General features: G+C 32.4%; 2 protein-coding genes across 2 annotated transcripts; one reads left to right on the top strand and one right to left on the bottom strand.

The window, feature by feature from the left end:
- Positions 1–2,572: 2,572 nt before the first annotated feature.
- On the bottom strand, positions 2,573–4,158 carry LOC114162522 (uncharacterized). Its single transcript, XM_085673730.1, has 6 exons — positions 3,932–4,158; positions 3,768–3,860; positions 3,581–3,682; positions 3,280–3,498; positions 2,988–3,098; positions 2,573–2,901 (listed from the first exon to the last, which is right to left on the bottom strand). Exons 1-6 carry the CDS (start codon positions 4,001–4,003, stop codon positions 2,839–2,841), a joined length of 660 nt encoding a protein of 219 aa, XP_085529856.1. The 5' UTR covers positions 4,004–4,158; the 3' UTR covers positions 2,573–2,838.
- Positions 4,159–10,711: 6,553 nt separating this feature from the next.
- Positions 10,712–14,435, top strand: LOC114180345 (G-type lectin S-receptor-like serine/threonine-protein kinase At4g27290). The gene is made up of 7 exons (XM_028066645.2): positions 10,712–12,235; positions 12,323–12,442; positions 12,611–12,771; positions 12,849–13,059; positions 13,155–13,392; positions 13,807–13,957; positions 14,039–14,435. The coding sequence occupies exons 1-7, from the start codon at positions 10,861–10,863 to the stop codon at positions 14,345–14,347; spliced, it is 2,565 nt and encodes an 854-aa protein (XP_027922446.2). The 5' UTR covers positions 10,712–10,860; the 3' UTR covers positions 14,348–14,435.
- The last annotated feature ends 506 nt before the right edge of the window (positions 14,436–14,941 follow it).

Below are 14,941 nucleotides of genomic sequence, written 5' to 3'. Positions count from 1 at the left end.
GAATCATATCACTATTTTCTCTTTTAGGAACGAAGGGTAGACAAACAAAGAGCGAGGATGAAAATATGTTGGTTTGTTGGGCTCATGAGGAGGGGTGTGATACTTAAAAATAAATTGGGATCTTACTTTTTTTCCTTTTTTTCTTTTCGTTCAAGTTAGGTTTAGGTCAATATACGTCCAGGCCAAACCAAGGTTAATAAAGCCCTATTGTGTTGAATCGAGCCTACATTGGATATAGTCGAGTTAAGCCACAGAAGGTCAAGTTCACTTGCACCCACATAGGGTCGAGTCTAGTTGGGTTCACCTTAGGCCTAGGTGAGTCAAACGTATCTCAAACTGAGTTGAGTAGGGCCTACTTGAGTCTAATCAAGTCGAGTTAAGTTAAGATGGACCCATGTCATGCCTAATTGAGTTGGGGCCACATTAGGCCAAATAAAGCTGAGCCATGTTGGATCAAGTTAGGTTAAGCCTACATTGAGCCCATGTCAAATAGAATTAAGTTAGGCTTACATCGGGCTCTACTGAGTTAAGCCTATCTCTAGCTGAATCGATTTGGGCCCACCTTAGACTTAATTGAGTCGGGTCCATCCTTGGCTCAATTGAGTTGGGCCAACCCTTAGCTTAATTGAGTCGAGCACACCTCAAGCTAAGTTGAATCAAGCCGACTCAGGCTGAGAGAAACGAGTATGCATCAAGTTAAGTCAAGTTAAATCAAATTAGACCCATGTTTGATCGAGTCATAACAGACTCACATCGGGTTGTTGTAGATTCAAACCAACCTTAACTAAGTTGTCTCGAGTCCACCTTGGTGACAAATTTGCCACCTAAACTATCACAACAAAACAAAATTAACTTCATTACTATTGTAGTACAGGGATTATTAGCTTAGGCCAATCCAAGGACAAAGTCAACGCAATGAGTAGATTGAATGTAAAAGAACCCTATTTTTGGGGTTTTTTAGTGAAAACAAAAGTAGTAACCAATAAGTAAAATGAAAATGTGATGAACTTAATGAAAACCAATAAGACAAAATGCAAGACAAGCTATCAGATGAATTAAAGAGCATAAATTATGGTAGCATAAACTAAACTAGTGTGCAACAAGGATAAACAAATGGGGAAAATAACCCTAGAAATTATGCATAATTGAAAATGGACCAATGAACGATCAACAGGAAAAGTAAAACATGTATTGGAAGAACTATAAATCAAGGCAAACATACTAATTATCAAAGCAAGGAACAAAAGTTAAAACACAAGAACTGGCACATTTAGTACTCAAAACTCAATATAACTATGATCATTAGCAAAATGGAAAGTTCAAATAGCACTTTTAAACATCATTAGACAGAGCCTTGCAATTAAGACGTGATACTAACATACCAAAAAATAAAATGGATCCATGGAAATCAACACAACATCATAAGAAGCTAAAACTAAACTAGAGGAGAGGAAAACAACATTACTTGAAATTTAAAGCTTGTAAGGTAACATTGGACTAAGATTGATTCAACACAAATAAGTGTTCATCTAAGTAATAGCAAGCAAAATGCATAAAAGAATTAAAATATAAACTCAGAACTGGAGTGCAAAATGCAAGCTGAAAACATTCATCGAAAGCATAAACACCATATTGGCTAGAGCATTCATCATGGTTTCTGAATCACATGATCTTAAAACAAAATACAAGTGAACAAAGAACTAAAATAAAACACACGATCATGCTTACAGAACAAGCTTGTTCAACATTCAGCCTTGACAAACCTTGAAAGGAAAAAATAGGAAACTCGTAATAGCACCAAGACTCTCCATTCTCTCCCTTGAAAAGTTATAATACTCAATAAGAAAAAAAAATCACTTCTCTGCTCTCTCTCCAATTCACAGAGAAAAAAAAGTGTCTCTTTTTTCCTTTGCACACTTGCTGCTCGTGGCCTAAAATCAACAACCTTCCAAAAATCCTAAAAAGTTGACAAAAGTTGATAAAAACCACTTTTTGTTTTGGTGAGTGTGTGTGTTGGCCATAATAAAATTGGTGATTTTGTTTTGTCTGCTACCTATTATACAATTAACTCTAACTTTTAACGTGAACTCACTACAAAAATAATTGTTTTTTGCGGGGGTTATATATGGTGTTTCTGGGGGTTTTAACCCCCACTAATGGTTTTACCAGGGGTTTGAGATTCCCCTGGAAGTGCAAGCGTGGCTAACGGATTACCAGAGGTTTTTAGCAACCCCTGGAAGTAGCGCAATTTACTGGGGGTTTCGAAAACCCCATTAATACTTGGGGTTCTGAAAACCCCCATTAATGTCTGGGGTTCTGAAAACCCCCAGTAATGCATGGGGTTTACAAAAACTCCAGTAATGCTTGGGGTTCCAAAAACCCCCATTAATTCCTTGAAAACCCCTGTTAATACCAAAAAGTTAGTGCTCATATTATTATGACATTGCTATAATGCTAAAGTTGTACTTTCCTGATAATTGATTTGTTTAATTAATTATTTGAGTACGAAAAGAACCTTATTTTATAAAATTTCCTATTTATTACTTAATATTTTGGTATCAATCAATACAAATAAGCAAAACCTTCAATGCCACTTCAAAATAAGCAATCAATACAAATATTCATTCAAATGGTACCAATACAAATATTCATTCAAATGGTACCAATAGAACTAGCAGTCATAATGCTCTTAACATAATAAGTGTTGGAGAGGTAGCATTTGAATGACAATGACATAATAAGCAATGCACTATCTACCTATAATAAAACCAAAATTAACCAAAAGTTTCCTAGAAGCATATTTGTTGACAAATTTCAAAAGTAAACGAAAAATATCATCTAATGCGGTGTTGGATGTTGATCATTTGTTTCTTCGTTAGGAACACTTCCTTGATCAGATACCTAACATATGAAAAATAATGATAATTAATAACTTTCCAAATAATAATATCAAACATATATTAATTTAATCAAGTTTTAAATATTACCGTTGGTGCATGATGCACAGTAAAATCACGAGGCAACTCTCCTTGATAATTTTGTACCAAAAAATTAACCATTGCCTTCATTTCATTGAGTTGGGATGTTAATGTAGAAACCTATTTTAAAACACAAAATTAATCAAAATAATCAAAATAGAGAAAATAATATTTTCTACTTTTGAAGAAACAAAATGGAGCTCTTTTGACAATCTTGGTTTACATAACATATTACTTTAAACATATTCAAACGTCAAATTTGATAAAAGTAATGCATCATGATCAAAACTAAAAAGTTAACCTGATTTTGTAACTGAGCATTAGAAGGATAACTTGAAGATGCTCCACTATATGAATGACCCTTGGAGCCAAACACTTTAGATGGGCAAAGACCCAAACCCAAACCCCTAACACGTCCACAGTGCTCTTGGCTTCCGAAAGCAAAAGCTAAGGAATCAGTACTTGATATTTCTTTTGATACAGATGATGATGATGTTGATTCATATACTTGAATTTTTTCCTACAAAGAACATAAGAAGAAACTAATTAAAATAACACAAAGTATGGTTGACAATTATAGACTTTATTAGAATTGAACTTACACTGATTTCCCTCGCTTCATCACTCACAAAGGCTCCATTAGCATGTTTATGTGTTGCTATCCATACCTCTCCTCTACTAACCTTGTGGCCACACTCTTTTTCCTATAAAATTAAAGAAAAAAAAATATAACACATAAAGCCAAAAATTGAAACAAAAAGTTCACATCAAGATATGTAGTATTATCACCATTTCATCTCTTTTCCTTGCAATGCTCTTAGATCCACATGTGTGAGCAATGGTTTGCTTTGCCCTATTATCTTTATTTTTCAGAGCATGCTCCTAATCATCAACGTATAAAAATTAATAATCATTAACTTGAACGATGTTGATGAAAAATAGTTTCAATATACCTTTGTTTTTGAATTTAGTCGATAATCCACAAAAGAAGCCCAATGATCTCTATCTATTCCTGCTGGAACCATTGTGATCAATTCATCTCTAGTACGTGTTCCATCATTTCTAAGTTGCCACAATTCCTGTCGGTGGTCTCTCCACTTTATGTTAAGTGATTTGAGGATGTGGCTTATATGAACATCAGAATGGACATCAAACTTAGCCTTCAAAACATAAAACAGTTAAAATTAACATTGGAACCTTACTGAGGCCAAAAACTTAGTTTTAAATGTTTTAGAGAACTAGAAGCTTCGTTTTAAAAATGTAATTTTTGCCCTCCTTATTGCTTGACTACAGGGAACATAGTTTGTCTACTATTTAGGTCTTACTAGGTCACTGTTTTAAATTTTGAAAGAAAGTCAGTGTTCAAAATATTATATGCCAATACACTTGCTATCAATTTAATGTTTTAGTCACTTTGATAACCTACTTTTGCACCAACCTCTGACCTGTATATTCCATCCATAAAAAAGTAGCCTAGATTCTCAGTTAGGAGTTAATAAAATCTAAATGACATAGAAAGCAGGTTTTAGTTTGGTGTGTGAGAATCAATTCAATTTAGTACAGGAGATCTAATTGATGTAACTCAAATAAATGTTTTTAATTGGGAAAATAAAATAAAAGCTTAAGTATTTTCCTTCCATGTTTATATTTAGTTTATACTATGAATGTGAATTTTTATTTAAGTAGTCAAGTTTATAGAATGTTACCTAGCATCATTCTTATATTTAGGGGGGCATATTAGGGAAAAAAATCTCAATTTAATATTTCTGGAGGAATAATTGTTAACTTTTTAGAATGGAAATGCTACTCCCCCACCCTCACATACACTTTAAAGAGTAGAGTTTCCGCGGTCCTTTATTATGGTACTGTACCTCTATCAGAATTCATGGGCTAGCAATGTTATTGTACCAGTTACAGTGAATTTATCGAAGTGCTTTTAATTTTAGGCAAGTAAACTCATAAACTCATAAGCAGTCTCAAACTAAGCAATGATAGTATCTAAAATGGAGTCATGGGATCTTAGTGATAGAATTTCATATTAAAGTACTTTTTTAAATTTTTTTAGAAACAACTTAATGTTTAGAAGGAATGAAAATAAGTTTTCATTTTCAATTGAGCTGATTATAAATTTCATAAAAACGAATTAAATTTTTTAAATGGTACCATACTTTATTCCTTCAGTCATTTTCCTTCATATTTAGAACACAATCACCTAAAAAAACAAATTGTGTGCCAACTTCTTTGCAAAAATTATTCTCCATAATGTGCACCATAGATGAACAACTGAGATAATAATAGAAGAAGGAGGTTTTCAAGGGCAATATATAAGAAGTAGGAAAAGAACTGTACTACACAGCATCTGCAGTAGGAAAGAGAAAGGAAAATTATTTTTTCACAAACAGAACATGCAGACATGATTCTAAGTTGAAACCTTAAAGAAGAGAAATTGGAGTGCTCTCTTACATGTTAGTTGCTACATGCTTATTAATATCTGCTTTGGATATTCATTTCTTTCATTTGGTAATGATTCGTAACTTAAATATAAATATAGATGTTCAGAAGTATTTTTATTTTATGTCAATATAAATATTTAAAGATAGTAGACCCTTGAAGGCCTCAGTAGCAAGCTACAGGTGTATTAAGGAAGTGACATAATTACCTGAATGAGATTGATGATGAGCTGCAGGTGTAACTACATGTCCCCATGTAGAAGATTTATTGGTTGACATTTTCTTCTTGGTTGATATTTTCTTCATCTTCCGGTGGTCTACAAATAAGATAAACACATCAAATTAAACAATGAAGGATAATAGTTTAAGATGAATTAGTAAAATAGTATTGAATATTTTATAAAGAAACTTTATCAAACAGAGGTCTGCTATAATTTTCTTTTGCATAATTTTTATACTCTGTAATATTATGCTTCCTGCATATAATTCACAGAATTTTGAATTTGTAAATTTAATTAATATTTAAAAGAAGACATAGAATATTCCATTATAAGCAAAAATAAATTTTTTTCGGCATGTGAAATATCAGCAAGCTCTTCAATGCATTTCAGATTCTCACTATTACTGTAAGCTGGAGCTGAAATCCTGAAACATAGCATAAACCTCTGTTACACTTTCACATCATAAACCTTGCAAGTATGTGAGTTAAATATTAAAAGTGATGTGAAATAATAAAAGTGATGTCAATATTTTTTTTCTATAAATAACATATGAAATATTTTCCATGAAAATTATATAATAAACTATAATATAGCCTTCACCTTCTATAAGACGTTTCTTAACTTTCATAGTGCATAGAATAAATAAATATATAATTTAGTTGAAGGACTGATCATAACTTATAAAAATAATTTAAAGAGGAGAAATATATTTAACTTTAATTTTAAATATTCTAAATCTATTTAGAGTACAACATTTATTAAATCCTTACTTTTATCATTTAATCTTTTACTATATGAATCATTTTAACTTATTTATTGAAAATTAATAAATAACTTCTTTTGTCCCCACATGCCTTATTTGTCATATTGAAGTTAATTAATCATCAGAAAATTAACCATATTAACATATCATATTATATTAATATGTAATAGGCACACAAAAAATAGCATGTGAATAAATGACATGATGTTATATATAAAAAAAATCCTACTTTATGTCTTTATATATATTTTCTGTCTTTTTTTAATTTTCTGTTTTTGTCACCATACCTAAAATGAACACCCAATTAATTCTAAAAATGTTTATAAAGAAATCTGTTGTAACTTACAATAACCCGCAATGTAACATTGTTATTAATTATGTAATAATACAACCTAATCTTTTATGACTTTGAAATTATAGTGCAATTACAAAACATTCACTTTAACATAAATGGAAACTTGTTTGTCTTAACATTGTTTGATTCATATAATACAAGACTGCAAAACTTTTGTGCAATGTTGTCTTCAAATGACAGTATGCAATATCTATGTAATTGAACTTAGTTTTTCAAAGAATTTCTACTCGAGTGATATTCCAAGATGCTTAAAGAATTTGACAGTAATGTCTAAAAAGATCATCAACAGGGGTCCAATTCTAAATCAGATATATTGCTCTATCAATCTTACTTACCATGAACCTTATCATTCTTTTCCATCCAAGTATGATATACACTTAACATAACATGTATGTGGAAAGGTGTGGAACTGTGGTTTTCGGATCCAGAGTTACAACTTAAAGAGCATTGATCTTTCGAGTAATAATTTAACAGGTGAAATACCAAAAGAGATTGGATATTTGGCTGGCCTGGTTTCTCTAAATTTATCCCAAAATTATCTAAGCGGAGAAATTTATTTAGAGATAGGAAATTTAAGTTCACTGGAGTCCTTGGACTTATCAAGAAATCGTATCAGTGGGGGAATTCCTTTTTCTCTTTCTCAAATTGATGATCTAGGCAAATTAGATTTATCACACAACTCTCTTTCAGGGAGAATCCCATGAGAAAGGCATTTTGAAACCTTTGAAGGCTATAGTTTTGAAGGAAACAGAGATCTTTGTGGTGAACAATTGAACAAAAGTTGTCCTGGAGATAGAGATCAAATGACAGTAAAGTTCCCAGAAGTTGAAACAATCAATGGTGATGAAGACAATGTCTTTTATGAGGCATTATACATGAGCATGGGGATAGGATTCTTTACGGGATTTTGGGGCTTATTAGGGCCTATACTACTTTGGCATTCTTGGAGAAAGGATTACATGAGATTTGTGAACAGACTGATAAATTATATATGTGAATGGTCCACACTTTAGGAACATATGTACTTTAGGAGCGATCCTTTTTAGTTCATATGTTCGTTTCAGGATCTCTGAGAACCTTTTTCTATGGTCCACACTTCTCTTATACCATAGTTACTAAATTCTACTCAAATGCAATGATTACTATAATTTTTCTAAACAGTTTTCGGTTCACTCTCGAATTCACAAAAATTTGAGAAACTTGATTAGTACCATTGGAAAACATGGTTAACAAAAAACCTTAGTCTTTAAGCATATAATCAGATAAGAACAAAATCTAAGAGTACAAAATCAGAGATGAAGCTGCAAAGAGCAAAGAGGAGCACCTGAACAGAACTAGGGATCACACTGTTACAATGGCTACAGTGGTTGTGGAATCACACTCCGATTGCGGTGGCTATGGCACTGCCAGAGCTACTACTTGATGGTGGGAAAATAATCAGTGACTTAGGGCATGAGTAAGAGAGATGAAATTGAAAGAGGAAAACGAAATCGAAAGCAACGACAGAAGAAAATGAAATCAAAAGCAATGATGTAGGGAATGAAATCGAAATTGAAATGAGACGAAATAAAAAATAGGAGATGAAATCGAAAGAGAAAGAGCAATAAAAAAGTAAGGAGATGAAATTGAAAGCAAGATAACGATCTTCATTACCTTAAACTTCAACCAAAAATGGTGAAGCCACGGTGGAGGCACGGTGGAGGCACGGTGGAGGCTCAGTGGAGACATAGTGGAGGCACGCACGAGAAGGGCTTATTTTATGACTACTAGGGTAAAACAAAGAGAAAGAAAGAGAGGAGGAAAGGGTAACGGGTCAAGTAATTAAAAATTACGAAAAAAGGAGAAAAATAAAGAGACATTCCCTGGGTTTTTTAAAAAAACCCTGGTAGTTAAAAGGGGTTTTTAAAACCTCCGCAATGTGTATATTTTATTGGAGGTTATGATATCCTCAAGTAATAAACCTCAATTAAAATGTTATATTTTTGTAGTGACTGCAACACTAACATAACTCAAAAAAATGTGTTATATCACTCAAATTAGAAAGCTCTTTGAATACAATGCAACAAACCTTAACTTAAAGCACATGTGGAGAAAGTTATGCACAAAAACAATTAGCAAAGGTCGGTATCGTCCAAATGAAATTTCAGCATTCAGACCAAAATTTTACACAAATTTCAACTCAAGTTCTAAGTTCCTAAAAAAAATTGTAAAAACTAAGCTAAGAATGTAAAATAAAAGAAAAGAGAATCCTAAGGAAGTGTTATAAGCCTAGATGTGAGGGTATAGAACTTGATTTATCACACCTCTGACCGACTCAAGTTGCACTCACCTCAGGCTGAGTTAGGTCGGACCCATCTCAAGCTGAATCAGTTCATACCCACCTTAGATTGAGTATAGTCGGCTTTACCTCTAGTCTGGTTGGATTGGGCATACCTCAAACTGAGTTAGGTTGGTCCTACCTCTAGTTGAGTAAAGAGCTCACCTCGAATTGAGTCGTACCACACTCACTTCAAGTAAGTCGGGTTCATCATGGGCTTATGGGTAAGAACCAATTTACAATTAATATAAAATATTTAAAAATAAATTTGTAGTTTATATTTAATAATTTGAAAGGTATTTAATTATGACCTTTTTACAAACTTACAAAATTATGAAATACATTCACAAAGATCATTTAACATATTTAAATATATATATATATATATATATAATATAATTAAATGAATAATAATAAATATTTGTGCACTCTATTCTATTTTTAAAATTTATAATTATTTTTTTTTAACTTCAAATATATTTAAGCTTAAATTAATTCTTTTCAACCATTATTCAATGGTAGCTTCATGTACTTATGCTACAAATCCCAAATTGGTCAACATACACCTCAAATAGTTCCATATAACACAATCTCCTTATTTCTGTGTAAACACATAAACATTCGAGTACCAAATTCATTCCCTTCACATTTGTTTTTAAATTCCTTATTAATTAATTGTTAATGTTAATCACAAACTCTTCATATATTAAAAAAAACTAGATAGACGCCACTAGTTTTTTATATGTTAAATAATTTGTTATTGAAAACGACTTAACTACGACTTTTATTCCAAAAAATACTTATTAAAATGAATGCGTTTCTCATTTTTCGTAGATAATTGACATGTACCAACAAAAACTTGACATTGAAGAGAAACAACTGTCCAGAATGAGAAGAATGCACCACTAGTCAAATCAATGCAATAAATTCCAACTAAACGCCACCAAGTTTACAAAAAATAAAAACTAAAAAACTAGAATTGGTTCAACGGAATGGATTATTATCAAACATCGTAAACTAAAGTTTGAATTCCGAGAATTGTGGCTTTAATGTGTGAATAAGCACTTTAAACCACACACGAGAAAAACAAAAAAACAAACCACAAAATCAATCATTAGCAAATCACATTATCGAATTTTCTTAACATGTAATGTTAGTCAACGAATCATAGTTGTACAAACGATGTTTGAAGAACAAGTGAACATGTTGTTCTGTTCTATCATTTGACCCAGCAACAGTGTCTGTGATCAACAAAGATGGCTTGAAATTTGTTTTACATAAAATAAAACCCCCTTTTGTTTTTATCAACTTCCTCTTCACTGACAAATAATGTATTATATTATGACGTTGCGACACGTCTTATAAATGTTGTGTTATGTGTTCGACACGTGTGCTATATTTATAAGACATGTTATGTCTAATTTAAAATATATTTTTTTTATCTTTGATATAATTTTGACAAGAACACAAATTTTATATTATCACAACTTTTTGCATATTGAATATTAGATAAATAAATTAGATTATTTTTGTATTAGTTGACCGTTTCAAACTTAACATGTATATAAATGTTGTGTCTCATATCTTATAATTTTTCAATTTAACTGTATAGTGTCCGTATCGTATGTGTACCCGTTTTCGTATCCGGATAACACTATATCACTCTGGTGCCGTCCATTGACCACCACCATGGATGAAAACTTCCATTGACCACCACATCTCTGGTCAACTCACCTTTCACATACACATATATATTTCACCATTTGTGCCTGTTGAATGCACCACCAATTCACACAAAAAATGGGAACTCATCCATTCATGCTTGCTATCACCATTTTCAAGCTACTATTAGTCTTCTTCTCTCAATCTTCCGCGGCATCAGACACCATCACTCAATCTCAGCCACTTCATGATGATGGCAGCACCTTAGTTTCCAAAGATGGAACCTTTGAGTTAGGGTTCTTCAGTCCCGGTAGTTCCACAAACCGCTACATAGGAATATGGTACAAAATCATCCCAGTCAAAACCATTGTCTGGGTTGCCAACCGTGACAATCCAATCAAAAGCAGCAACAACAGCAACAGCAACAACATGTTAACCATCACCAATGAAGGAAACATGGTACTTCTCGACAACAACAATGAAACTGTCTGGTCAACAAACATGACATCACTCACAACTCAACCTCTGTTGAGTCCCATAGTGCAGCTCTTAGACACTGCAAACTTGGTAGTTAAAGAAGGGAACAACAACAAAAATAGTAACAGCAACAGCAACAACAACAACGAGAAAGAAGGAAACTTTTTGTGGCAAAGCTTTGACTACCCTTGTGATACTCTCTTGCCAGGAATGAAGCTTGGATTGGACCTTAAAAAGGGTATTGAAAGGAAGTTAAGGGCATGGAAGAGTTGGGATGATCCATCTTCAGGGAACCTAACTTGGGGTATGCTCCTTAGTAGTTACCCTGAATTGGTTCTGAAGAAAGGTTCGGTTGAGTATCATAGGAGTGGACCTTGGAATGGAGCAGGGTTCAGTGGCCAACCAGTGTTGAGAATCACTCCAATTGTTGACACCAAATTCGTGAATGATTCAGATGAGGTTTACTACTCATACTCTCTCAGGAACAAGTCTGTGATCTCAATAACTTACTTGAACCAAACCCTTCTTCATCGCCAACGCATTACATGGATTCCTGAGAACAAAACCTGGAGGGTTTATGAGTCTGTTCCCAGAGATGATTGTGATCCTTATAACACATGTGGTCCAAATGGAAATTGCATGGTTAATGAGACACCGATTTGCCAGTGTTTGGAAGGGTTTCGACCAAAATCTCACCAGAATTGGAACACTTTCGACTGGTCACAAGGATGTGTTCGTAGTGAACCTTGGAGTTGTCGGGTGAAAAACCAAGATGGTTTTCGGAGATTTGCTTCGATGAAGGTTCCTGATACGAGAAGTTCTTGGACTTATGGAAACATGTCTCTTGAAGATTGTAGAATTCAATGCTTGAAAAACTGTTCTTGCATGGCTTATTCAAACTTGGACATAAGGGAAGGTGGAAGTGGTTGTGCCATTTGGTTTGGTGATCTTGTTGATTTGAAATTGGTTCAAGCAAGCCAACAAGACATATACATTCGAATGGCTGTTTCAGGTAACTATGTTGTATGTTTTCTTGTTCTAAATATTAGAATTGTTGTATCTGCTTCATCATCATACACATGAAATTTGACGAGTGCAGGTTCAGATGAAGATACAAGAAAAAGGGTTTTAGTAATTACGATTCCAATTGTGTCGTCGGTCACTGTTTTGCTACTTGTTGTCTTCTTATGTATTTACATGAGAAAAAGAAAGCAAAAAGGTAAGTTTCTTATTCAAACACCATTTTAATATTTGAAAAAAAGACAATTTTATTTTTGTTCTATTTTTTTTTTTATGAAAAACTTATCCAAAATGGTCCCAGTAAATAAAACCTTAAGTCAAAGCTTTGGATTTGTATTTTTAATGTTCTTTCTATATGTTTATGTAGGAAATGAACACGGCACACAAAATATTGTATCAACCGAAGACGATGAAGAAAACCAAGATTTTGAGCTTCCTTTGTTCGACCTCGCTTTGATATTCAATGCCACCAATGGCTTCTCGGAAGACAACAAACTTGGAGAAGGTGGTTTTGGACCGGTATATAAGGTATGAAAAATTTGTTATTAAGAAAAACCCTAATTTATTTATTAATCAACAAATTATATAATAATTATAAAATTTAGGGTACACTCCGGGATGGAAGAGATATTGCCATCAAAAGACTCTCAAGGGGTTCATCTCAAGGGATCAAAGAATTCAAGAATGAAGTTATATTGTGTGCAAAACTTCAACATCGAAATCTTGTTAAGGTTCTTGGTTGTTGCATTCAAGAAGAAGAGAAAATGTTAATATATGAATATATGCCCAACAGAAGCTTAGATTCATTTCTTTTCGGTTGGTATCATTATGAACTTTGTTAATTATTTGATTTATTTTATATTTCATTTTGAAAAGAAAATGCTGACCAAGAAAATGGATATCATCAACAGATTCAACTCAAAGTAAACTTTTAGATTGGTCGAAACGCTTCAACATCATATGTGCAATTGCTCGTGGACTTCTTTATCTACATCAAGATTCTAGACTAAGGATCATACATAGAGATCTGAAAGCAAGTAATATTTTGCTAGATTATGACATGAACCCAAAAATTTCAGATTTTGGCTTAGCACGACTTTGTGGAGATGATCAAATTGAAGGGAATACAAAAAGAGTGGTTGGAACATAGTAAGTATGTTTCACTACAATATATATTATAAGGGTTAATTATTCTCAAACTCTGATACAATTTGGTCCTCAAACATTAAAAAAGAATAAATATAATCTTCTCAACCCAATTAAGTTAATTATTTTTTACGTGTTAAATGATATTTTAGGCTAACGTTTGACTTGTTTACCCCCATTTGAACATTTCTACTTAAATGGTAGTCTAGAATGTCATTTAATACATAAAAATATTTAATGTTGTTGGGTTAAAAAGATTATAATTATTCATTTTTTAAGTTTATGAAATGTATCAACATTTAGGACAAAAAAGAATTATAATTTCGTGTCCAAGTTTAGGAATTAAAAATAGTTTTTGTTATAAAAATGAACTTTTCAAATTAACATTTTGTGATTATTATTATTATTTTTTTGCAGTGGTTATATGGCACCAGAATATGCGATTGATGGTTTATTCTCCATAAAATCCGATGTATTCAGTTTTGGTATACTATTGTTAGAGATTGTGAGTGGAAAGAAAAACAAAGGAGTTACATATACAAGTGACACTTATAATCTCATTGGACATGTAAGTAACAAAATTAATTACACATATATACACATAAAATTTAATGAAATGTATGTAACAATTAGTTTTATATTGACACAGGCTTGGAAATTGTGGAAAGAGAATGATCCAACAAAATTGGTTGATACTTCTTTAGAAGAGTCGTACGTTGTATCAGAAGTGTTGCGTTGCATTCAAGTTGGTCTTTTATGTCTACAACATCATCCCAATGATAGACCAAACATGGCATCTGTGGTTGTTATGTTGACCAATGAAACTATTTTAGCTGAACCAAAGGAACCTGGTTTCTTGATAGAAAGAGTGATCCCTAGTGAAGTAGAATCTTCTACTGAAAAATTAATATCTTTTTCAGTGAATGAATTGTCTATTTCACTGGTGGATGCTAGATAATCTTTTATTCCTTACATTACATATGAATCTAATACCAATGTATGTTTCACTTTTATTCTAATGAAGTATATTGATTTTTAAGTTATTAGACTTTCATGTAATAGATTAATGATTTCGGTTGAGTTTGTTAATGTATTTACTTATGCCGTACACTAGTACAAATTTAACATTTTACATCGTTTTATAAGTCTCGGTTATAGTATAACCGAAGTCTATCAGGAAGAAATGACATTTTTGCAATTTCGTCCAACTATATTGTTTTGGGTCCGTACAAAACCGGTACAGTAAGAGGTCCAACTATATATAGCCATTTATTACTGTTGATTCTAACAATATAAGGATTCAATTCATTTTCATAAATAATGTAGTATTGTTATCTACATATTTACATAATACCTACAGCAAGTGTATAAAAAAAATTAAAAGGAGAAACTAGTAATAGTAAAATTACTTCTATGTAATATATATTTAAAACTTATTGTTAGTGGAAACTAGGAGAAATAAAAAGCTTTTAAGTAAATTTAAAAGCTCATGATTTATTCTTCATGGCATGATTTACATTACCAAAAAGTGCTTTCATGGTAAATATTATAC

The sequence above is a fragment of the Vigna unguiculata genome, chromosome 1, assembly GCF_037176805.1.
Source record: "Vigna unguiculata cultivar grain cowpea cultivar isolate G323 ecotype 2 chromosome 1, ASM3717680v1, whole genome shotgun sequence".
Classification (NCBI taxonomy): domain Eukaryota; kingdom Viridiplantae; phylum Streptophyta; class Magnoliopsida; order Fabales; family Fabaceae; genus Vigna; species Vigna unguiculata.
Note: the sequence above shows the minus strand (reverse complement) of the source record. Positions and strands in the feature narration are given on the sequence as shown.

Coding starts and splice junctions, on each gene's coding strand:
- LOC114180345 (XM_028066645.2), top strand. CDS start 10,861: ATGCACCACCAATTCACACAAAAAATGGGAACTCATCCATTCATGCTT. Junction 12,236..12,322: donor CATTCGAATGGCTGTTTCAG/GTAACTATGTTG, acceptor TGACGAGTGCAG/GTTCAGATGAAGATACAAGA. Junction 13,060..13,154: donor CTTAGATTCATTTCTTTTCG/GTTGGTATCATT, acceptor TATCATCAACAG/ATTCAACTCAAAGTAAACTT.
- LOC114162522 (XM_085673730.1), bottom strand. CDS start 4,003: ATGGTTCCAGCAGGAATAGATAGAGATCATTGGGCTTCTTTTGTGGAT. Junction 3,683..3,767: donor CAAGGAAAAGAGATGAAATG/GTGATAATACTA, acceptor TTAATTTTATAG/GAAAAAGAGTGTGGCCACAA. Junction 2,902..2,987: donor CTGTGCATCATGCACCAACG/GTAATATTTAAA, acceptor TTCATATGTTAG/GTATCTGATCAAGGAAGTGT.